Source organism: Aegilops tauschii, chromosome 6 (assembly GCF_002575655.3).
Source record: "Aegilops tauschii subsp. strangulata cultivar AL8/78 chromosome 6, Aet v6.0, whole genome shotgun sequence".
Classification (NCBI taxonomy): domain Eukaryota; kingdom Viridiplantae; phylum Streptophyta; class Magnoliopsida; order Poales; family Poaceae; genus Aegilops; species Aegilops tauschii.
Genome location: NC_053040.3, coordinates 482165942 through 482191486, shown reverse-complemented (window position 1 = coordinate 482191486; position 25545 = coordinate 482165942). Strand labels below are relative to the sequence as shown.

Genomic DNA, 25545 nt, shown 5'->3' with positions numbered 1-25545 from the left:
CGCGGTCCAGCGCCGAGGCCGAATACCGCGGCGTCGCCAACGCCGTTGCTGAGTGCATTTGGCTTCGTCAGCTCCTCGGCGAGCTCTTCGCTCCGGTGACCAAGGCTACGCTGGTGTACTGCGACAACGTGTCTGCTGTCTACTTGTCGGCCAACCCCGTGCATCATCGACGGACCAAGCACGTGGAGCTCGACATCCTCTTCGTCCGCGAGCGCGTCGCCCTCGGCCAGTTTCGTGTTCTTCACATCCCCACGCGTCAACAACTCGCCGACATCATGACCAAAGGCCCGCTGTCGGACGTTTTCTCGGAGTTCCGATCCAGTCTTTGCGTCGCCGCCGCTGACGTCACGACTGCGGGGGGGTGTTAGACTGTACTGCTCTTGTATATCGCATGTGTGTACGTATAGCCTCTGGCATACGGTGTAGAGCGTGCGTGTGATCGTGGCGCCCTCCTGCAGTGTTAGTGGCGCACGATCTCTAGTAGTAGAGCACCCATGATCTCCCTGGGCTGCCGTCCTGTAAGTGTATATATGGTGCAGCCTGGAGCATAATCGAGTGTGGTGATCAGTTCTCCCTAATCTTCTCAGTTTACAAGCACCATCATCAGGAATCTAGCGAAACAAAGTACAATGAACGCCCAACTGTGAGTAAATAACATATGCATTTTTTCGCTGTTTCATTTCATTATCTTTTATTTTTTTCTGCATACATCGGGCTTTCTCATTCCACTATTTTGTTTTTGAGATTTTTTTACATTACTTTGATTTTGCTTTAATGGAATTATACAAAGGCTGGAATAATATGTAGAAACCCTTTTCCAATTGGGTCTAACGATTCAAACCAAGAGAAATAATCAGATGTCTCTTATAAAATCCAATCAGAAGCAGCCTTTATGTAACTGCAGTTTTTAGTCTTTCAATTATTTCTGTGATTCAAGTGTACAAAGTTGCACATTTGGGCATATGTCTCGGTTTTCACAGCTCCCAGCCACGTGTCACTGCTGGTTTTCCAGGCGAGTTGCACATTGGGCATGTCTCAGTTGCACAGCTCACAACCATGGCTGCACAGGCGGCAGTGTTGAGTGTTAGACTGTCGAATATGCAACTACAGCAACGTAGAAAATAATAAACATACCTCAACGGCTCAACACCCATAGGTTTCTCTAGCATCTAGGTGTAGTTCCAACAAATGCCTTGTATATGTTCTTGCTAGTAAAAATATCTTACACTTCTGATCAGTAATAACTACCAGCAATTAACGGATCTCGAGTTCAGTATACGGGTCACTCCGAAGCATCATTTGGGTGTATGCCATGGCCGTGTCATGCGGAATGTTCGCCTACTTTTTTTTTTCTCATAGGGAGCAAGTTATAATATAATTTATTATTTGCATTTTATTCACATGTGAAATGCCTTGTCATTGTTGTACTTGCAGCGTACTTTTCATGTGCAATGTGCTGAGGTGGATCTCCTATAATGATGCTGTCATCTGCAGGGAGAGAGAAATAAATCTCTGTAAGACCAGTTTACAAAATAAAAATAAAAATCTGTTAATAGATGCTAAACTAAGGTGCATGGGGTGTGTTTTGACATGCTTGAGTATGTAAGGAAATTGTGTCCCAGCATGGTCTTGATTTTGCAAGTCAAAACAGGTTTGTTACTGAAACTTATGGCAGTATGTCATGCGCAAACTATACAGTTTAGTCATTTTTCACTGATACAGAATAGGTCTTTAGTCCCGGTTCGCAAAGGCCATTAATCCTGGCTGTGCAACCGGGACTAAATATGCGCGACTAAAGGCCCCCCTTTAGTCGCGCCTCTTACGAACCGCGACTAAAGGGTCGGGGCGGAGGACCTTTAGTCCCGGTTCTCGTGGCTAACCGGGACTAAAGGCCTTCTCCGCAGGTTTAGGGTTTTAGCCCCCCTAAACCTGGTTTTTTTGTGAATTTTTTTAATTTTTTTTATTTTCAAATTTCTGAGTTATTTTAACCTCTAATCTCTAATCACCACCCCTCATCACTGCTCAATTTATCCTCTAATCTCTAATCACCCCTCATCATTCCAAATCATCTAACTTCCCGGACGGTCACCCATCCTCTCACTACTCCAGCCTAAGCACGCTTAACTTCCGGGTTCTATTCTCCCTCGTTTCTAAGTCTGCACTTGTTGTTTTTCTGACAATAGTAGGATGTCAATTCTATTAACCCTCAGGAATTTAGCTTGAGCATGAAATGACACATTTCACTGTTTGAGTTTGAAACTATTGTTTTTAAAAACAATAATTATTTAGTAACACTAATATTTCTGGAATAATTAATTTGACCATTGTTTGACCACTGTTTGACCACAGTTTGACCAGATTTGACCAAAATTTAAAAAAATGAAATAATTATTTAGTAACACTAATATTCTAGAATAATTAGTTTGACCACAATTTGAAATTTTTTGAATTTTTTTGCCTCTCCAGATCTTAAAAGCCCCGTATCTTTTTTCTGTTAGGTTTTTGAGGATTTTGGAAATGTTTAACGGGGTTCCCCCAGTTAAATTCGGATGTAACTTTTCGAGTAGATGATTTTTCATATAAAAAACTTTTTCATCCGAGTTCGTATGCAAAAGTTATGCCCATTTTAAGAAATTCCATCATTTTCTTTTGGTTTTTCTAAAACTGAAAAGGCGGTCGGGGGGGGGGGGGGGGTAGAGTTTGATGGGCGCTTTAGTACCGGTTCGTGCCGTGAACCGGTACTAATGCCTCAAATCCCATTAGTACCGGTTGGTGGCACCAACCGGGACTAAAGGACTAACCTTTAGTCCTGGTTGGTCTGGCCAACCGCGACTAAACCCCTCCCGTCCGTCAGCTGTCGACCGAGCGCGCTGGGCCCAGATAGTTGGTCGCGGGTCTTCTCCCGAACCGCGACTAAAGACCCCTTTTGTCACGGTTCGATTATTTTCGGGACTAATGGGGGCGTATGGAAGCCTCTTTTTCTACTAGTGTTTTTGTCCCCTTAGAGAAAATGATTGACTTGCACTACGACAATTAGTCAACTATCGCAGTTTCGCAGCAGCCAAAATGTTTTATTTTTCTTGATATATGGGGTTGTAAATGCGTATGTTGATACTTGATAGTGGCAATGCCCATTTTCCAGCTGCCGCAAATTTACTGGCACCTGGAAGTAGCTATCTGTGTATTAAAATGTGAATTGCTGATATTTTTTCCTCATTAACTTTGTCCCGATCAAATAGTCTCATACAAGTCCAAAATTCCTTCACAAGACATCAGACGAAACTCAAAACACTAAGAGCAACTCCAATGGGGCGACTCAAACGGATGGCGATTTCGTCCGCCTTTTGTCCGTTTGGGTCCGCCGCCCGCCCGGTGTCCGTCCTGTTTTAGATATGGGTCGGCAGCGCGCCCAACATGCCGACCCATATGTGCTGGCGTGGCCGGCTGGCCGCTCTATTTCAACAAATAGTTTATTTTTGCATTGATGAATTTGCATTTAAACATATAGTAACATAGTTTGAACCGAATAAAATAACATAGTTTTACAAGCCGAATAAAAAATAAAAATGTATCACATAGTTTTACAAGCCGAATAAAAATAATAATGTCTTACATAGTTTTGCAAGCCAAATAAAAAAAGATACATCTATTGGTTGCCAACATGAGCCCACATATGCTCAACTAAATCATTTTGCAGTTACACGTGGGTTTCCCAATCACGCATGTCATGATGAAATTGGGTGAACTGTTCAAACGTTGCCGCTCCTTCATGCTCGGGCACAACATTCTCACCCTGAAACTGAAACCCTTGATCGTACAGACATTCCGGGCGCTCGTCTTCTACGATCATATTGTGCATGATCACACAAGTAGTCATCACCTCCCATAGTTTCTGCATGCTCCAGGTATTAGCAGGATACCGAACGATGCCCCATCGAGACTGCAAAACACCAAAGGCACGCTCGACATCCTACCTAGCTAGCACTCTCTTGCTCTTGGGCAAATCTTTTCCTCTTCTCTCCGACAGGGTTGGGGATTGTCTTGACAATAGTGGTCCACTGAGAATAGATACCGTCACCCAGGTAGTATCATTTGTTGTAGTTGTGGCCGTTGATAGTAAAGTTCACCGGTGGGCTGTTGCCTTCGGCAAGCCTAGCAAACACCAGCGAGCGCTGAAGCACGTTGATGTCATTGTGTGATCCAGCCATGCCAAAGAAAGAGTGCTAGATGCAGAGATCTTGAGACGCCACGGCCTCTAGTATGACAGTGCAAGCCCTGACATGGCCCTCATACTGCCCTTGCCAAGCAGAAGGGCGGTTCTTCCACTCCCAGTGCATGCAGTCTATGCTGCCAAGCATCCTTGGGAAGCCCCTGCTAGCATTCATCGCCAACAAATGGGCTGTATCTTGAGGAGTCGGCTCTCTCAAGTACTCAGGGCCAAACACAGCAATAACAGCCTTGCAGAACTTATACAGGGACTCTAGGCATGTAGACTCGCTCATACAGACGTACTCGTTAATGAGATCACCGAGCACTCCGTATGCAAGCATTCGGATGGCGGCAGTGCATTTCTGATAAGAGGAGAAACCAATCTTGCCAACGGCATCCTCTTTGCACTCGAAATAGTCATCATAGCCGACCACCCCCTCTCTAATATGGTTGAAAAGATGCCTACTCATACGGAAACGGCGGCGGAATTTTTGATGTTTGAACAACGTGTTTGTTGTATCAAAGTAGTCCTTCCAAAGAAGGAAATGCCCGCTCTCTCGGTTGCGATTCAACGCCGGAAGGTGGCCCGGAATGGATCCACGGAACAACGGCCGCTGGCTGTTGAGATGGTGATGGACCAACACGGCAGCCAATATCTCCTCCTCGTCATCGGACGACGAATCGTCAGAGTCGCAAATGAAATTGTGAAAAAAGAACTCGTTGGCGGAGTCCATTTGTACCTTGGGCAAACTGTCGAACAGCTTGCGGGCGTCGACGAAGGAGACGGCCGGCGAAGGGAGTCGCGGCACACACGGACCAGCTAGCTGCCCTGCCGGCGTCCGACGAGTGTGCCGGTGAGCTCTGGCCGGGGCGGCGAGGTGGCTTCTTGGTCGCGGTCGCGGTTGTGTGGTGGTGGGGGAGCTGGGATGGGAAGCAGTCGGCTCCCCGGCGGCAAGAAGGCGATGGCGGGCGACATGGGAGTTGGCGGCGTTGCTGGGCGGATGTGGAGGCGCCGGCAGCTGGCAGAGTAGCCGGAAAAAATGGGCGGCGACATCGACGATGAAGGAGGCGGGCGAGGGTTGTTGTTGGATGGGGGGAGGCCAATGTGACACCGACCAGCGGGCCCGGGGGAGGAGAAGGCGAGCGCGTGCGCGTCCATCTCGTGTCCGCGCCGACGCAAATCCGGCTCAAAAATGGGCCAGGAATGGGTCGCCCGCGGACGAAAAGTGGAGGCGCGTCCGTTTGGGTCGGCGCGTTGGGCCGCCTTTTGTGTCCACGCCGATCCAAGCGGACGGCGGCGGACGAAATGGGTCATCCCATTAGAGTTGCTCTAAGTAGAATCAGCTTAGCTCTCAGCAACAGAAAGCGAAGTGTCCTGCCTTTTGCTTGTGTCTGAACATGTTCCCTAGGACATTTTGTTATTTTTGCAGGCATAAAAAAGCTGGATCAAAGGAGCATACAACAACAAATACAGGACCGGGTGAGTACTTGTTCCTCCATCCTCCATCCATTTTATATGCTTGATTTCTTGCAAAATTCTTAAATTTAATATGTGCGAGGTTTTAGGGAGGGGTGAAGCAATTCTCCTGTGAAGGGTAAGAGGGAGAGGGAGAAGGCGGGAAAAGTGGGAAGGAGTGTTTTTTAGGGGAAAGAGGCGGTGTTTTGGATTTCTACCTTGTGTTCCTCTCTATTTTTTTTGTTTGCGTGTGATTTTTGTGTTGACTTGTGGGTTTGGAGACCAATTCCAAAGGTCAGGAGCCGAAACGAAGAAACTGAGAAACAACAAGTAAAACCCCAGTAAAAATAAACAACAAACCACATGAAGCAGAGCTAAACCCAGCAACAAAAACAATAAAGCACATATCACACAGGGGAGGAAAGTATTTGCAATACAATTCCGGCTGTCGTCGGTCGTCTGAGAATTAGTATAGGCGCACCCTTATTATAGCAATCGTACATATTCAGCTGCTTAATAAGGTGGCTTCACGTGCCTACACATCGAGACCCAATAGATTCCATCTTGAAGGGATAGGTGGGACACAAAAGATATTACAACACTTTGAAAAGGCTGACAGCTACAGAATACACACGAATACAAAATGAAACTCACGAGACGATACATGTGGATACTACATTAACGTTGGTCCAAGCTTGTGTTTACATCGAGAACAGGGGAAATAAAAAGGGACAAGTTGGCTCATCAACCTAAGTAACCCCAGTGCTCTATCGCGTGCGTATATGCCTTTGCTTCGTAGGGCCGCGCATGGTGCATGTGAGATCGTGTGTCGGTAAATTCATTGTTATAGTTCATTCGTTCAAAATGTTTTTTTAAGCCAGTCCTTTTTGCCCACTTGTTTTCAGTTCTCACGCCACTTATCAAAGGGTTAATTTGATACATGTTGTATATTTGCGTGAGGCATCTTGCAGCTGTAGTATATTTTTATTCTCGTGCAGTGCAGTTACATGTAAGTATTGGTTAGAGGCTAATCACCCCAGCTCATCTCTTCTCCTAGCAAGCTTCTCGTCGACCTGTGTGCTGCGATCAGTGCACATCACTACAAGTCATGCAAGCGCATTGCCTTTGTATTATGCATGTAAATAGATGCTAATTAAGTTCATATATCTAGATCTAGCTGAAGCCAACGAGTGCTGCTTGGCTTGTCATGTAGATCGCAATCAAGTACATATATCTAGATCTATGCTGGCTGACATAGGTTAATCTGCGGTAGGACACTTCCGAGAAATGCGGGCTCCGCACGCTGCATGGGGCACCATTTCCCTGTTATCTGACAACGGTGGCCTAGGGAGCTGTGAAGCACGCTGTCCACTGTTTACCCTCACATGGCACAGTCACACACAGCCAATCAGCCATTCTTAGGCCTAACTGAAACAAGAACCCTGTAAGAATCTTGCAGCTAGCTAGCACACACCCCATTCGTCCGTCCTCTTTCTGCACCACTCTCCACTCTGAGCACAAACCAAGCACAAACCGAGAGATGGGTTCGAGAGAGGAATAGAGAGATCAATGGCGGTGGTGAGTTCTTCGCTGGGCGTGCTGGGTCCCCTGCTGGGGAAGCTCACTGGTTTGCTTGGCGATGAGTGTGCCCGCCTGAAAGGCGTCCGCCACGAGATCCGCTCGCTCAGATCCGAGCTGACTTGCATGCATGGCGCAGTCCAGAAGTACACGGCGCTGCAAGATCCTGATGTTCAGGTGAAGGCGTGGATATCACTGCTAAGGGAGCTGGCCTATGACATCGAGGATGTCATCGACAAGTTCATCTACCAGCTTGGTAATGGCGGCCACCACCAGGGTGGCTTCAAGGAGTTCTTCCGCAAGACTGCTCGCCAGCTCAAGACTCTGGGCTCTCGCCGTGGAATCGCCAACCAAATCAATGATCTGAAGATTCGTCTCGAGCAGGTAAAAGAGTTGAAAAGTAGTTACAAGCTGGATGATATTACCTTTGAACATTCAGCGGTGGATCCCTGCTTGTCCGCTCTTTTTGTTGAGGAAGCACACCTTGTGGGAATTGATGGTCCAAGAGACGAGCTTGTTAAGTGCATGCTGGAAGATGAAAGTAGCTCGACCAAGCATCGCAAGGTGTTGTCCATTGTTGGCTTTGGTGGGTTGGGAAAAACAACACTGGCCAGGGAGGTCTACCGCAAGATCCAGGGGGAGTTTCATTGTCATGCTTTTGTCTCGGTCTCGCAAAAGCCCAACGTAAAGAAAATTATGAAGGATTTGATCTCTCGGGTGCCTTGCAAGGAAGATTTTAAGGAAGGTATCGAAACTTGGGATGAAGCGGAATGTATTGCGAAGCTAAAAGAACTCTTACAGGATAAGAGGTAATTTCAACCCCCCCCCCCCCCCCCGAACCCGTTTGAAGCAAATATATTAAGAATAATTTATTTATACTACCCTGTCTATATGCAGCAGTGAAAAAGAATCTCTACTATTTAAATCGAATTGTAAAATAAATATGTATATGGGTTAAAGATTAGTGATGCACTCAAATGATTCAAAATATTTCTCGTGAACCTTTAAAGCATGAATAACACAGTGAATCATTCTAAGGGCAATTTGTCCAAAGAACCTCCATTAGCTTTATCTTTCCCTTCCAGAGAAACGATCTCCAGAGTTTGTCGATCTCATCAACTACTCACTTGGTAATTTGATGCAAGACATAAGATAAGCAGGGATAGCCGACAAAACCTATTTAGTAAGAGAGAGGTGACCACCCTTCGTTTGGGAAACTCAAGGAGAACCCGATAGAACATTTAGCATCAGAAGAGATTACTGGCAGAAAAGCCTCTCTTGGCAACTTGGAGTCAGACAAGGGCATCCCCAGGTAGTTTTGAGGAAAAGATTAGATCGGGCAGCCCACCACCCTAGAAATATCCGCAGTTTCCCCATCGTATTGCCCAAGGCATCAAGGATTTCCTTAAGAAGTTTAGCCTGATGAACATCACCTTACAAAACAATAAGACTGTCGTCTGCATACTGTAGCACTGGAAAAGGCAACATGCTGATAACTGGGTGTCAAAGAGCTCCACTGGATGCAAATTTTTTAATGGATTGCTGCGGCACATCAACCACAATAATGAACAAAAGGGGTGAGAGAGATTCCATTCAACAGGATAGCAGTTTTAGCGGTTGTAAGAAGGGAGTCAGTACACATAATCCATTTACCATCGAAACCTCTAGCCTTCATAATAGCAAAGAGAGCATCCCTAGCAAAAGCCTTGGTTAAGTCTAGTTTTAGCACAATGACCTTTCTTTTCCAGTTTTCCTTTCTTTGCCTGTCTGAACAAGATCCATTTTTGCATATAAGAACTTATAAGCGATGCACCTGTTTTTGGCAAAGCCAGATTGATCATTATCAACTAGTACAGTAATAAGAGCTTGAACCTCAAAACTTTCGTGATCCATTTCACCGGGCAGTTAAGAAGCAAAATATGCCTCAAGTTACCGGGGAGCAGCTATTTTCCCTTTTCTGAAGCATAATCATGTAGGAGCTGTTGATTCTTTCTAACCATATTAGTTGGTTAGTTTTGAGTTCCAACTATGGCTAAAGTCTCAGTTGAGTAAGCAAACTGCAAATGGTAACATAAGGAATAAGCACACGGAAGACCCTAAATAACTTGTTGATTACTTGCAGCTTGTATGATTCTTAGGCAATCATAGTTTATTTATTGTTTTCCTTCTGATTTTTGTATTATCATCCTCTTGGAGATCGTAGTTTTTTTGGGTATTATGGTTGAAGTCCTTATAAATGACATTGGTATCTTTATGTTCTGTACTTGAACTACTTTTCATAGTTGGTTAACAATACCTACTTATATGCTTCAGGTATCTCATTGTTATTGATGATATATGGTCCATATCAGCATGGGACGCTATTAAGTATGCTTTCCCGGAGAATGAATTTTCTAGCAGGATTATAGCTACCACACGAGTTGTTGATGTAGCAAGATCATGTTCTCATGGTGGTAATGGCCGCATGTATGAAATGGAAGCCCTAAATGATCTCCACTCCAAATGATTGTTCTTCAAAAGAATATTTGGTTCTGAGTGCTGCCCTGATATGCTAAAACAAGTTTCGAATAAAATACTGAAGAAATGTGGAGGCCTCCCATTGGCAATTATCAGTATAGCAAGTTTATTGGCAAACAGACCGCTGGTCAAAGATGAGTGGGAGAGGGTCAGAAGGTCTATTGGTTCTACATTGGACAAAAACCGAAGCTTAGATGGAATGAATAACATATTATCCCTTAGTTATAATGATCTTTCACCCAATCTCAAGACCTGCTTGTTATGTTTATGTATATATCCTGAGGATTATGTGATTGAGAGAGATACTTTAGTGAGGCGATGGATAGCAGAAGGCTTAATCTCTGAAGAGCGCGGACAAAGCAAGCAAGAGGTTGCCGAGAACCACTTCTATGAGCTAATAAACAAAAGTATGGTCCAGCCGGTTGAAATTGGCTATGATGGAAAGGCTCGTGCTTGTCAAGTCCATGACATGATGCTCGAGCTCATTATTTCAAAATCGGTTGAAGATAATTTCATCTCTTTGGCAGGCCATGGTCAAACTGATTTGGCAAAGCGTGATGGTCTTATTCGGCGACTATCAGTCCAGCATATTGACCAAGAGCTTGCATCCATATTGTCAAATGAAGATCTAAGCCATGTACGATCTCTGACAGTGATAGCATCAACTTGCATCAAACACTTGCCTAGGCTTGTCAGGTTTGAAGCTTTGCGTGTACTAGACTTTCAAGATTGTAAGAGTCTGCATGAGTATGATATGAATGGTATAGATAAGCTATTCTAGCTGAAGTACCTGAGCTTTAGGGGCACTCGCATGTCAAGGCTACCATCAGAAATTGTGAGGCTATATGATCTAGAGACGCTAGATCTTAGAAATACACATATAGAAGAATTGCCTGCTAGAATTATTTTGCTCAGTAAGCTACAACATCTACTCACTGAAACAGATTCATATTACATTGTTCGTAAAGGTGGAACAAAGATACCAAATGGGATTGGAAATATGAGAAATTTAGAGGTGATCTCGGGCTTTAATATTATCAAGAGTTCATTATGTGCAGTTGAGGAACTAGGGAATCTGACCAGTTTGAAAGAACTCCATCTACAGTTGGACGGTGGAGGATCTCAGGAATACAAGAGGCATGAAGAGATGTTGCTCTCCTCGATATGCAATCTTGGCACATGCAAACTTCAGTCTTTATGGATATGCTCTTCTAATTCAACACCCTTCAGGTTCTTAGATTCCTGGTCCCCTCTGCCATATAACCTCCAAATATTTATAATGGGCGGTGACTACTATTTACCAAAACTGCCAAAGTGGATTGTTCCAGCCCTTGCCAGTCTTACATACCTAGATATTAATTTGATTGAAGCAACAGAGGAGGATTTGCGGATACTTGGAGAGATGTCTGCCTTACTCTGCCTGAGTCTAGCGTTCAGCACTGTCCAAAAAGAAAGGCTTGCCTTACAAGGCGTTGGCTTCCCGTGTTTGAAGGAATTCTGTCTTATTCGTGCAACCCATTGTGCAAGTGCAATTTACTTGACGTTTGAAGAAGGGGCAATGCCAAAGCTGGAGAAGCTTGCGCTGCCGCTGTTTGCTTCAGTGGCAGAAGAGTATGGGTTCTACTTGGGTCTTGGCCACCTCCCATTTCTCAGAGATGCCATAGTTACTCTTTGCAATGATGCTGACACATCTTTCGAAATCAAGTCTGCTGCAGCTGCTGCTATAAGGAAGGAGGCAAATGGCCATCCCAATCATCCCATGTTATCTATCTACGACCGAACGGATGATAGATATTATAACTCCGACGAGGAAGAGAACTACAGTGACGAGGAATAGAGCTAGCTGTCAGGAACTGTTATATCAGGACATTTGACTACCGAGTACCAATGCAAGAGGTATTTAATCATAACCAACAATTTCTTACAACACTTTATGTAGGCAACCTTTCATCTTACGCCCAGATGTGACACGTTCTCCCTTCATCTATTCAGGGTATCTTCGATTGAAGGCAAGCGCATGATTGTAATGCTGCGGTGATGCACGTTCTCCTTTCTCCTTTCAGACGGGAACACACGTGTGGAAGCTCAAAAACAAAGGTGTCCAAGAAGAAGTGGTGTTTGTTGCTTTGCTGCATGGTACTATTTGGTTTTCAGAGTGAATCTTGTATCCAGTATTTTTTTATTTGATTACTATTTTTAAGAATCAATTAAGTTGTCGCTGTTGTGTATGTACTCATGCACTTTGTGTGTACCAATTTAATTTGATGGACTATTCATTCAGTTTAAGTTGAGACAGTCAGGTTTGAGAGTTTTGTCAATCCTATGTACATAATTCTGAACTTTCTACAATAGCGTGAGCACCTGGTTTCAATCTCAGAGATGTAAACGGAGTGTGAGATTTGGGATGTACATGTACAGTAGGAAAAATTATTCAGCGGGAAGTATCTTATCCTATCCACCACTGCATCTATTCGGCACTTGGCAGTGGTTCCAGTTCTGATGGAATTGAGTGAGTGATAGCATGAGAAACATCGCAACAGCCAGCCATTCCCGTGCTCTGCTGCTGCCGTTTACCAACCTGACACCAAAGCCAACGCTAATCTAACTCACCTCCTTTCTTCACAGTGAAAAGAGAAAAAAAAAAACAAGGTCCGTCAGGTAGAGTACCCTCTCTAGATCAGTACCCTGCACCGCCCCACCTATACATGTACGAGGATCTCCGAGAAGGAGTATTTCATATGTGTGTGCTGGGCGAGTGAGTGGCGTGCTTCAGAGTTCAGAGGTGTTCTACAGAAGAAGAAGCAGGGCCAGTTCAGGAGTTGGGGATGCAGGCATGGGGTGCAGTATGTTAGATGTGTATAGTCTCTTTCTGGTTTATCCCTATTGTATAAGGGGTTTCCTGCACTTTACCACACATGTATATGCATTGGCCTTTGACCCTCAGTAAAGGTAGTTGCCCATTCCTAACACAGTACAGTACAGCCAACGGTCCGAGGTGAGATGCTAAGGGTGGACGGACAGACAGGGCTTTGGTATCTGGTGGATCACCCAAGTGTCTGTATCATTGAAACGCCATTGAATGATTTCATGGACATGTCGAGTTGTGCTACTGGGAGATGCTCAACATCAATCCCAGCTATTTTTCATGCTCTTGCAAAAAAGAAAAAAATGTTCACATGCCAATCGTAGCCAACATAGAGCAACCAGGGGGCGTCACCCACTACTGAACTTGCCGTGAACACGTGAGGTTCAGAACAGGTTCTTGAGTTTCAGACTGCTTTTGAATTATAGCACAATGTTTGGATGTTTATATATGGTTCATGCTTTGCAAGTCCTGGACGGTTGCAAGACAGAACTGGGACAGATATCTTTGCCAGATTTTAAGCTTCTATGAGCTATTGCTTTTGGGATTCAGCAACTCCGTGGAGATCAAACAGAAGTACTCCCTCCGTTTGGAATTACTTGTCGCAGAAATGGATGTATCTAGACATATTTTAATTCTAGATACATCCATTTCCGAGACAAGTAATTCCGAACGGAGGGAGTAGTTGTGTTGACAGGAAAATGGAAGATGATCGGTTAGTCTTAAACAGAATCTACGAAAGTAAGTGAGAAGGAATGAAACCTTGCGAGCATATGGACTACTTAAGATTTCCGAAGGCGTCCAAGACCACAGGTAGAAATGACGACAAATGAGTCATCAGGTCGCTCCTGTTACAGTCGATCAAATCTCAAGCGGCAAGACCAAAACAGAAAATAAAAGGAAAGAACTTTTGTTTTTCGAGAAACAATTGATTTAAGTTTTTGAGAAATGGAAGGGGAAGTTTTTTTTTTGAATGAATGGAAGGGGAAGTTAACTGTATGACTGACTCACACTGGTGAGTTTTTTTTTTGGGGCAAACATGAGCCCTCAAGGAGGGCTAACTTGTACTCCCTCCGTCTCAAAATTCTTGTCTTACATTTGTCTAAATACGGATGTATCAAGTCACGTTTTGGTATTAGATACATCCGTATCTAGACAAATCTAAGACAAGAATTTTGGGACGGAGGGAGTATGATTTAGCTACCAAGGCAATGTACAGACAGTAATTTCCCCTTGGGGAAAGAGATGGCCTCCAAGGCTTACATCCAGAGAGGCAGAGGCTTTGCTGCATAGAAAGTTGCATCTAGAAGAGGATCAACAGCAGAAAGCTCTCTTAGCAAGTGAATGATCTACACCGGTGAGTGTTGTTGGGCTTGTTTCTACACAGTATGGGCTGTACAATCAAGAGAAGCGAAAATTGCTGGGTTAGCCCTTTCCTCAAAGGAAAAAAACCTATGACCCAAGTGGCCTCTTTTTGGTTTCGTTATGAAGAGCGAAACAGAGTTGCTCTGCTCCCTGGCTGCCAGAAACAGGGGGTTGAGCAAGTGAGAGCGACCTGGGAAGGAACAGGTCAGCTTTTTCCGTTGGTTTCTTTTTCTGAAACCGTTGAGGCAGCACTGTACTTATTATTGATGTTTACATTGAGTGAATCACAAGAGATGTAGCTGCACGTACACGCCTTCCATCATGCCTTGAACCATCAGATGTTCGCCCTGGACAGTCTGCTCGCCGACGTGGCCACGACGAGCTGCAGCAGCTGTGCGCCACCCAGCCGCTCCAGGTGCGGCGCCACCGCCGGCCCCAGCTTCAGGTACGTGTCCACCAGACACAGCAAAATAGCCTGCAATAATATATGCAGCACAAGTTTATTCAAGATTGATATGATTCAGCAAAAACATGCTGTGTTTGCCAGAAAATAGAAGATGATCTAAACACAATCTACAAAAGTAAGTGGGAATGAACGAACCTTGCGAACATACGGGCTGTGGTTTTCGAAGGTGTCCAAAAGCACGGGTAGAAATGTCGACAAATGAGCCATCAGGTCGTCGTGTGACAGCCGCATCACAAGCTGCAAAACCAGAGAGGAAGGCAAAAGTTCGCAGTTAGGAAAAAGTAGTAACAAGTCAAAAATATAAATATATATGCTGGTGCTAGTGAAATGGGCTATATTAAACACGAGATTAACCACAATGTAATCTGCTAGGGTAAAACGCTACAGCTATTGATGCTAACACTTGGCTGTGTGCATGTGTGCATCCTAACATTCAGACTTTCAGAGGCTGGGAGATGTACTCCTCATTATCCAAAATAAAAATAAAAAATTATGCCAGCACCGAGATCAGACCACGTGACCACACACACTATTACATAGTAAGTACATCAACTGTATGACCTGGGAGGGATTTACCTTGCTCAAACTGTTGATGCTGACAATAAGGATTTTCTCATCATGAGAGACCAACTGAGAAGCAATTGCCTGTGTATTTAAAATGAGCAAGATAAGACCCCTAAAAAAGAGATAAGATTCCAACGACCGTGAAAAAGGAAAAAAGAAAAAGGAACAGCAACAAGTTCTCCAATTCATCTATATGAATTAAATTCCTAAGAGTATTCGTAAAACCGAAAACATAATATGAAAGAATCTTACCCGAAGGCATCCCAGTGGATCAAATTGAGTGACCACGGTTGTCAGACAGATATGCGCCAGATTTACTACCTGCAATGAAAATGACACAAAAGGCCTGAGTGAGCAACTTTATGGTTGAGACAATGCAAATCCTAGAAGAGTGCCCCAGTGTAGTAGTACCTTTAAGGCAGAATCTTTGGTTGCATGCAACAATTTAACTACAAGAGTCTCGATACAATTCTCCAGTGCCTTTTCCTGGAATATATGACCATAGCAGAGGTCATTTTCATGGAAGGCCCATCAATGGCACAAATACTCACTATTGGTAGTTTAGAAATAATTATATTCCCACCAAAAAAAATAAAATCTTACTTTCTTTTCGAGAATTCCAGCCAATAGAGAAAGTGCAAGCTCTCTAGTGGATTCAATTGGGTCATCAAGCATCTCAAGGAGAGAGGACATATGATGCAAATTCTGAGAAAGGAATAAGTATGAGGTGACATCAGAACCAACAAACCTAGGACTGGAATACCCCTTACTAAGATAAAATAAATAAATAAGGTGATACAAATAGATCAACCTAAACGGAAATACATGTTAATCCCTATGTCAAAATGGAAAGAAACTTAAAAATAATGATAAGAAATAACACCAAACAGGTCAATAAATAGTTACAAACCTGATGATGCATCTTGGAAATGCTTGGCTCATGACTCTGACTACTATTCATCATCATATCCTTGCTTCGCCTTCTAGGACTATACTTTTTACCCATCATTTCAGCTCTGTGACCATAAGATTCACCACCCAATTCAGATTGAACCTTCGCGGTATGACGCCCAAAGACCTCCAAGTGAGTGTTTGGGAGATATTGGAATGCGGAGCTAAATACTTGATCACCTCTGACATCACTAGATTGATATGCGTCATGCTGGTGGGATTTATGTTGCCTTCCAACATAACTTCTGGGATGAGGATCTGTAGCAGCAAAGCGATCAAAAGACGGCACTTTGTGTTTATGTCTCCTTTGCTGCAAGAAGTCTTCCAGGTCGCTCCCTATCATAGGGATTAACTGCTTTATTGCCCGCGTAAGTTGCTTCTGTTCTTCCATTGACAAGGTAACTATAAAGCTTAACATGGTTTCCGGATCATAATGACAATACACTGAAGATAAACCAACCACCGCAGCCTCTTTTAGCTTCTTGTTTCTATCCTTAAACAGAAGAGTTAGCTTCCCAAGCCACGGCTTGAGAAAACTGCTACCAGGATAGATGTCAGAACTAACTGTGCATTTCACAAAAGAGGCCTTTGCAAAGTCAAGAATTGCAAGCTTTGACTTGGGGGATTTTTGCTCGTCCAACGAACGAAGCAGAGCAGGTAAGAGAGAATCAATGGAGTAATTTTCACCTGCAAGATTCAAAACTGATAAGCATTGCTGCTTGGTTGACTCCTTTGGATCATTTAATCGAGAGAAAACATGGGGCAACATCTTGTCCAGATAATGTTCAAAAGGCTTCTTGAAAACCGGCATGATCTCAGCAAGTGATGAGAGAGCAGCATGTGCCACTTTATGGTGTGGATCATCCAAATACTGACTAACAAGCCTCATAACCTTCTCAAAATTTTGTGCAACCTCCTGAATGCCTTTCGGTCCTCGCTCTTGCAAGTGTTGGCGCAAGAAATTGAATGCATATACCCTCATCATCCAATCTGACTTGGGGTTAAGGCCTAAAGAAAGTGCCCCAGTGAGAGATGAGGGCACATCCATGCTATTGGCCGTTTCACCAATAATGAGCTGTTTACCATCTAAATCACCTCTTGTACTGGCATAGAACCAGTTTGTCATCAGCTTACTCAGGAGAGGTCGCCGGAAATTAGGAGTGTGGTTATTCGGTGACTGCTTCGAAACTACACTCTTACGAGGAGTTCTGACACAGGGCCTCTCTTCTTGTTGGGACCTTAATCTTCCACCTGATATTCCATTAGAGCTTGATTTAGTGGGCCTTTGGTTTAGCAAGTTTTCTGACTCTTCTGAACTAGCAGGAGGAGTGCGCCTCAACATCTCAGAAGGATCCCGTGATGCTTGAACTTGACAAGAAGTTATATGTTCAACCTCCGGCCTGCACTCGGCCTTGTCTTGGAAAGTTGCTATGACAGTTGCTTCTGACAATAAAATGTCTGGAGTTGGTTCAAATGGAGTGGCAGAAGGAAAATCACGGGATGATGAACTGATACCTGCATTTTGGTCTGAATTCAACAAGTTGGCCAATAAAGCAGAGTGGTCCAAACCGAGAAAAAGAAGAAATAGCAAGGTATTTTTCGCTGACATATACCTGAAACGCGTTCATCAGGGTCTGGAACTGGAATTCTTTCTTCTTCTAATGTGCTCATATCCTCAAATGAACTTCCAATAGCTAAACCATCTTTACTATCTTCTGCTGGAATTTGAGGGGTCATATGAGAATGCTGAAGAGATATTTTCATCAGTGCTGATTGCAGGTCTCCAGAAGAAAGTGATGTCAGAGGATCGACCATGACAACTTTGTCCATTGCAGTTGGAATGCAAGGAACAGATTGAGGTTGCCCGAGCCTAATTCCTTCTATTGGTGACAACTGCTTTTGATGTGTCTCAGCATCATCATCAATTATCATCTACAGAATTTAATATCATAGAGTCAAAAACTGTATGACCAAATAGGCAAATATGCAAGATAAATTTGAGGATATATATACTTTCTGCCTGGATGGTTCAAATGATGAGAAGAGCAGATGAGAACGTTCAGGCCAAATTCTGGAGAATATCCTGTAGCATACCCTAGCACCCGATCGAACCTTCAAATAAAGAAAGTTGCTTAAAACCTAGAACCATGTGACCACGCAGAATAGTTTCGAAAAGGGCATCCACAAAAAGAACACAGGTGAGAGTGCAATGCCATGTTGTAAAATAGAAGTCCTAGGCGAAATATAGGAACCATTCCAGAAAGGTTAAAAGAACTGTACTGATGAATGTAAACCATCTTTTCTGAAAGAGATTCAGAACCATGTTTCAGAATATTATTTGAAAAGTAAAAATTCAGTATCTTAATCCCCTCAACTATCACAAATTAAATCACCCCTGAAGAGGCCAGTTTAGCGGTTTCTCGTGACAGTTTTGCCTAAGCGGCGAGACGGAGAAGTCCCCACTGGGCTGGTCATTCTGTCGAACACTTTGCATGCGCCCAAAAAGAGGCTGGCTCTCGACCAAGGAGTTGGTGGTCACAGCAGCCAGAGACGACCACGAGGCCGTAGTGTTGCCTTATAATCTGTTAATATGCCGAGATCTCGCAGGAGGAGCGATAGGAGGCGAAAACGGCGTACCATGTCCACATAAGGAGCCGCGGTCGAGGCCATCGACCGCGGCGCCGACGACGAAGACCATCCAGAGCGGGACGCCTTCCCAGGCTCCACCTGCCCTGCGGTGCGCCCATCAACGCATCCACGATCGGTGGCCGTCGAATTGGCTGCACCAGAGCTCAATGGAGTCCTTGCGGCCCACGGTGGCGTCACTGGTGCACGGCCTCCAGCGGCTCCGGCGCGAGCGCATCGCCGCCCTCGTCGTAGAGGGAGGGGTCGATGTGACGCTGCAGCGCGGGAAGTGCGCCCAGGCGAAGCTCGACGGCGAGGTCATGCCTTGGCCGGGAGAGCGGAGAGATGGTCGACTCGTGGGAGTATTACACTAACATGTGGGTCCCGGAGTGAGGTGGCTATGTAAGTCAAATCTGGTCAGTGTGCCACCTGGGCAAAACCAGCTTCGGAGGGTGATTTGTCTGGTTTGTGGGGCTTATCTATACATTTAGGTTTCTTTTTTCCTTGTTTCCATTTCAGCAAGTGCACGTTTTCTACACATAATATCAAAACTTTTTTTTTGTTTGCGAAAATGATCAGATCTATTATAAGAGTCACTGAAAGTATAAAGCATCTCAAACATAATAAAAAAATTCTAGAGATTTCGTAACCACCGAACGATCAATATTGGCGCCAAAACAAGCCAGTGACTCGCCGCTGTCGCCGCTCCCTACTGGAGCCTGCTTGACCTTTTGTCGATGACAACCGGAAAGTCTTCGTGCAAATGCCCCTAAAAACCAATGCCCTAAAGTCGCAGTTCGCGGTTGAACCCTTACATAGATCTAAAGCATATGACATCAAATCTCATCACATGACAAGAAACCCCAACCTCACCGACCCAAGGAGATGACAGGAATCTACATTGGAGCTCCGTCGACTATCTCTAGACGGACGAACTCAAGGAAGATCGGAGCCCGGAAGACAAACTCAAAAATGAAGCGCCCCATCCACCCAAGTGTCGTGCCTGGGACTAAAAAACTCTAACCTAAACTACTAACCGAAGCGGAGGCATCGGGATCCACCTCCGCGCCACCGGCCGCCGGGGCAGTAGGTAGAGGGAGGCAAATCCACAGGCTCGCCAGTGAAGCCTGAAGGAGAGAGTTCGCGCTAGCCGACTAGGGTTAGGGGAGGAAACAAAAAATAATAATACTCAGGGCAATTGCTTCAGAACTGATGATACTTAGGGTAACTAACTCAAAAAATTATCCAACTAGATAACCAAAATTTGTTGGCAAGAGATTTGCTTGTAGCCGAATGACAAACTTGTCCTAGATACATTGCCGGAATCAATAAAAAAAGGCAAAGACAAGAAAGAAATTTAAATATCCATTTTCACACACTTCAAAAAAGAAAAAGAAATACCTCACTAGTTGCATCTCCTATGCAACACTTTATGAGTTCTTCATACAGATTAGCTGATCTCTGTAGTTCGGGAGTATCAACCCAATACTCTAGCATCAGTATTGCATACTCACAACACCTACAACAGGAACACATTCTTAAGCATTCATCCAAAGATCAATGTATATCACCCGCCTTGGTGCCTTTCTATTACCTGGCACGAAGAACTGCGCTTCTGTCATTTTTTGCGAATTCAATAACTCTTGGTAGAATGCGAGCTACTTTGCAGTTTCGTAGCATCTGTACAGCCAACATTGTACATCAAGCACATTATTACAATAAAATGTCCAAAAAAAGCACTTGTATATGTACCTCTTTTATACAGTTATCAGCTGACTCGGCAATTACAAGAACAGTGATCACGACATTCTTAAGAAGGGCCTACAGATATCAGATGTCAAAGTGGTCTCTTCATATACAACCAGATAGTCATAGACATAGGATGCACAAATTAAAGGAAATCAACAACATACCGGAATAAGCAATTCAGCACATGGTTCGAAGTCGCGTAGTAGCTCCTTTGATAGGAAAATTAGCAAATGGCATGCCTAGAAATATAAAAAATAAGTAGAAAGCCATGCTTCAGTTGGTGTGCAAACAAATGGTCCAAAATGTGGTGAGTTCATTAGGGGCAGAGACGCATAGATGATTACACAAAATATATCCTTTTGGGTCACACTACTTTACTATTAGTTGCTACTTTTGTCGCAACTATGTTTGATTACACAAAATACATACTTGCAGCATTCACTTCAACATCATAGTGAAGCAAGTCTCACTACTACAGACGTGAAACAGAAATAGCCAAACCTGCTTTACAACACTAGATCTCCTGTCCAGAAGCTGGGTTATAAGAGGAGCCACGAGTTGCTTTAGAAGCGTGGGGAAGGCTGAATAATCCGCGGCACCTGTAATAGAAGAAAAAAGAAGGCCTCAGAATATCTGACTTACTTGACAAAGTTAACTGTATTGTGCATAGTGAAGCCAACATAAATAAGAAGGAATTGACACCTCCACGAACTATGCCTTCCACTCTTTGCATCGCAGTTATCCGGATTGACCACTCATTATCTGGTTGTAAAGTAGACATTACTTTTCCTATTTCCTTTATCAGATCTTTTTCAGAGAATACTTTTATAGGTTCAACTGATTTCCTTGTAATATCTTCTTCCCCTGCATAGAGTACGGTGGATAGATCAAATACCAATAATCAGAAATAGATAATGTAATACTAAAAGTATTGTAAACAAAGCCTAGTAGAAGAGGAAAGACATTCATTATTAACGAACAATAAGTCATCAAACACCATATTCTTGGCCTTAAAATTTTCAATATACCAACATTGCGCTCTTAGCTTGCTACTGATACTGCCAGTTAGTTGGATGTTAATTATTTGTTGTAGTAGTATACTAATGAGGTTGACCCGCTGCGAAAACTGATCTATGAGTATTGGCCAGTAAGTATCATACAATGGTCAACCGGTATGAATAGACAGATGGTCAACCGGCCTTAACATTAAACTTTATTGTAGATTATTCCGTAACATACTTTATAAACTAAGGCATATCTTTGGAAACAGTCTCTGATTCAAATATGATGTCATGACAATTTTTGTTGTCAACCTCGATGGTATTGAATTATGTAGTTTAAATTATTACGGAAATGGTTAATTACATAGTGTAATGTTTAACAAAATAAGCCTGTTTTAGTTTTTTTAATGGGTTTGATATGAAAGGTTCTTGTTTGATAAAAATAGAGTAATCCTACTAGATATATGAACTACAATTGTGGATAAATTATTTGGGTGCTTAATGAGAAGTAACATTTTTGCTAAAGCACATCTAGATGTGCCCTGAGTATTGCACATCTTAGTCCTATGTCATTGATTTTACACGAAGATTCGTGCTGGTATTTTTTTTTTCCTTTTTTCATGCTTGATTGAGTCACTTAGATGTGCAATAACTATGCCACATCTAGATATGCCATAGACAGACCCGGGAAGTAAAGTCCATACCTGATAGAAGTGACATGTCTCTTGTGCTGATCTTTTGTTTCGAACTTTTCTTTACTTGATTGGTACCAGAAGATTCAGCTTCGGTTGTTGTACAACTACTGCGGTGGACATCTGGCATGCTAGGAGCTGTTTGTATATTTTCTGACCTTGCATTCATCTCCTTCATCTGCAACATCACAAGCAAACTAGTTGAGTTTTTCGTTTTCATGTTATTATAATAAGTGATATCACTCCCGACTCCGCATTTAGTCTCGGAGGTACAACAGACAGCTCTCTATAAAATTGGGATAAATTGGATAAGTATTGTTTTAAGTTTCCAGTTATGCAGGCATTTAGCCCAGACCTTTGATTGGAGATATGTTAATTAATTAAGTACTCGAGCTAGTAAAATATACTACATATGCCCCCCACATCCATGTGTGCTTCTTTTAAATTAGCTGAAAGCCTGAAACACAACTACTACTGACGCGAAATGCCCAGATAATAATCGTGCAATTCCACGGCGACAAGCGCTAAACCCTGGAGGAGAAGGAATCGAAATCAGAACTCCGATAGGCCAATACCTCCATGAGCAGCACGAGGAACCTCCTGGCGGCCTCCCGCACGGCCGCGTCGCCGTCCCCGAGCCTCCCGACGACCAGCGGAGTGAGCTCGTCGACGTGGCGCCGCATCGCGTCCCCTCCAGCGGCGCACAGCGTGTCGAGCGCCGAGCACGCTGCCCCGGCGTCTCCGCAGCCGAGGAGGCCCGCGCAGCACTCGGCGAGGGCGGCGGCTTCGGCTGCCGAGATCACCGCACCCGGCCCGGGCGCTAGCTCCTGCAGCCGAGCCGCCGCGGATGCGGACGACGCCATCCCGCCGGCGCGTGGGTTTGGTGCCTGCTGGGTGTGCGAGGCGATGGAAATGGTGGGAACGAGGAGAGAGAGAGAGAGAGAGAGAGAGAGAGAGAGAGAGAGAGAGAGAGAGAGAATTGAACGAGGTTTTGGCATGGGAGCATTGATGCTTTTATGGGCGCGGGAATCGCGGTCTAGAACTGATTTTTAACCAGGTTGCGTCTGTTGGTAGGTCGACGCTTCAAAATATTCAGTCTGTTGATCAGTGTTTAGAATTAGTAAGAGCATCTCTAGCTCCCCTAAAATGCTATTAGAGGAGTAAAATTTACTACATAGTGGAGTAAAAAAATTACCGCTCTGCCTAGCGGGCGCCTGCAAATACTCTGTCTCGACCGCGTGTTGTAAAAAAATTCTTCATGCGAAGCCCCCCTTGTGGCAGGCGGGTGTCTTGCGTGAAGCACCCTTGTCGACGGCGGTGACCTCGCACTACCAGAAAAACTTGCGATGCCGACGGCCCCCGTCGGCATAGATGGGCATATCTCGACGGCCCAGCTAAAGCCGTCGGCGTAGAAAGGCCGTCGGCATATATCAATCTATGCCGACGGCACCCGTCGGCATAGATCAGCCGTCGGCGTCGCAAGAAATATGTGTACGGCAGGCCGTCGGCATATCACGTGGGTCCGTCTACCCGGGCGGCGACGGCCGTTTGACGGCGTCAGGCTACGCCAACGGACTAACAGTGGCCGTCGGCATAGCTATGCCGAAAGCATCGATCCGCGTCGCTCGCCGGTCCTGTGGGGTGGCATATCTATGTAGGCCTGGCCCATGGATCTTGCCACGTCATCGATCCCCGCCCTACGCCACGTCATCGATCCAGGGCTCTACCGTTCCGTGGCCGTAGCTATGCCGACGGCTTTGCCGTAGGCATAGATTTCTAATAATATTTTAATATTTTATGTATTTTCTCTTTTTATTTTTTTTCCAAAACTAATTTCATTAACTTAAGTGTGCCTTAAATGTACAGAAAACATATATCGATTGCCCCCCACACGGGCCTTGCTTCCGTCGTGTCACGGAGAGGTTAGACGGGACGGGGTGCCTGTGGGGGGTAGCAATGCCGCCAGGTGTTGCGGTGGGCCCTCCTACGGTTGTGGAAACGTGGTGGCAGGCACTGGCACCCGGCATGCGGCTCCGGGGTGTGCCCCCCCTCACGGGCGTTGCTACCGCCGTGTCCCGGAGGGGGGAAACGGCCACGTCGGGCCGACGCGGAGGGAATCTTGGGGTGGGTTGTGTCGGGACTGTGTTGGGGGCTGTAGCTATGGCTGGGCTATGACAACCAGGTGAAAAGGTCCACCGGTCAAACTCCGTCCGGCGAAAGTCAAAGAGCTAGACCCGGCGGTCGTCTGTGTCAGGGTTAGACGGGACGGGGTACCTGGGGGTAGCAATGCCGCCAGGTGTTGTGGTGGGCCCTCGTACGGTTGTCGAAGCATGGTGGCAGGCGCAGGAACCCGGCACGCGGCTACGGGGTGTGCCCCCCCCTCACGGGTGTCGCTGCCGTCGTGTCCCGTAGGGGGGAAACAGCCACATCGGGCCGGCACGGGGAATATTGGGGTGGGTTGGGCCGGGACGGTGTTGGGGGTGTAGCTATGGGCTGGGCTATGACAACCAGGTCAAAAGGTCCACCGGTCAAACCCCGTCCGGCGAAAGTCAAAGGGCTAGACCCGGCGGTCGTCTATGTCAGGGTTAGACGGGACGGGGTACCTGGGGGGGTAGCAATGCCGCCAGGTGTTGTGGTGGGCCCTCCTACGGTTGTGGAAGCATGGTGGCAGGCATAGGCACCCGGCACGCGGCTCCCGGAGGCCGCCGACCACAAGCGTAGACACGCGAAGAGCAATCCGCGTAGAGGGAAGTGTTCAGATACTTCTCCATCACCAAAAATTATGAAAAATTACCATCAGTCCTATAGCACATGTGCCCACGTCGTGTAAAAATCTCATGATTTTATCGCGCTCCGAGTATTTAATAATATTCACGCCGCATCGTTACCGCAGAGTGTCTACTACTGTGTCATCGCCATCCGTGAGGGGGGCCACACCCCGGAGACGCGTGCCGCCTCTTCGGACATGCCACCACACCGTACGGCATGTATGAGGGCCCGGTACGACGCTCCGGTGGCATTGCTACCCCCCAGGGCCCCCGTCCCGCCTAACCCTGTAGCGTTTGACCACGGGATCTAGCCCTTTGACTGTGCACGGACGGGCTTTGACCACTGGAACTCTCCACCCGGTTGTGTTAGGTCAGCCCATAGGAACGCTTTGGAGTAACATCCGGGCCAAAGCCACAGTAAGATCCCATCCCTGTAGACCTGACGCGTTCGTTTCCCCACTCCAGGTGCCGGCGGCGGCGCCGTCCGTGAGGGGGGGCACACCCCGGAGACGCGTGCCGGGCGTTTGCAACCGCCACAACACTTTCAGAGTTGTGAGAGGCCGCCTACGCAAGATTTGGCGGCATGCTAGCCCCCGGAGGCCGCGGGCCACAGTCGTAGACACGCGAAGAGCAATCCGCGTAGAGGGAAGTGTTCAGATACTTCTCCGTTACCAAAAATTATGAAAAATTACCATCAGTCCTATAGCACATGTGCCCACGTCGTGTAAAAAACTCATGATT

General features: G+C 45.4%; 1 protein-coding gene and 1 pseudogene across 1 annotated transcript; one reads left to right on the top strand and one right to left on the bottom strand.

Moving 5' to 3' along the window:
• The first annotated feature begins 7144 nt into the window (after nucleotides 1–7144).
• On the top strand, nucleotides 7145–11603 carry LOC109760072 (disease resistance protein Pik-2-like; annotated as a pseudogene).
• Nucleotides 11604–13940: 2337 nt separating this feature from the next.
• Nucleotides 13941–22899, bottom strand: LOC109760068 (CLIP-associated protein). Its single transcript, XM_020318909.4, has 17 exons — nucleotides 22612–22899; nucleotides 22049–22214; nucleotides 21046–21207; nucleotides 20845–20942; nucleotides 20508–20582; nucleotides 20347–20415; nucleotides 20189–20274; nucleotides 19996–20113; nucleotides 17983–18081; nucleotides 17583–17901; nucleotides 15929–17496; nucleotides 15622–15723; nucleotides 15430–15504; nucleotides 15271–15339; nucleotides 15031–15099; nucleotides 14590–14691; nucleotides 13941–14463 (listed from the first exon to the last, which is right to left on the bottom strand). Exons 1-17 carry the CDS (start codon nucleotides 22897–22899, stop codon nucleotides 14323–14325), a joined length of 3606 nt encoding a protein of 1201 aa, XP_020174498.3. The 3' UTR covers nucleotides 13941–14322.
• Between the last annotated feature and the right edge of the window lie 2646 nt (nucleotides 22900–25545).

Coding starts and splice junctions, on each gene's coding strand:
- LOC109760068 (XM_020318909.4), bottom strand. CDS start 22,899: ATGGCGTCGTCCGCATCCGCGGCGGCTCGGCTGCAGGAGCTAGCGCCC. Junction 20,943..21,045: donor GGAAGGCATAGTTCGTGGAG/GTGTCAATTCCT, acceptor CTTCTATTACAG/GTGCCGCGGATTATTCAGCC. Junction 18,082..19,995: donor TAGGAGATGCAACTAGTGAG/GTATTTCTTTTT, acceptor CTTTATTTGAAG/GTTCGATCGGGTGCTAGGGT.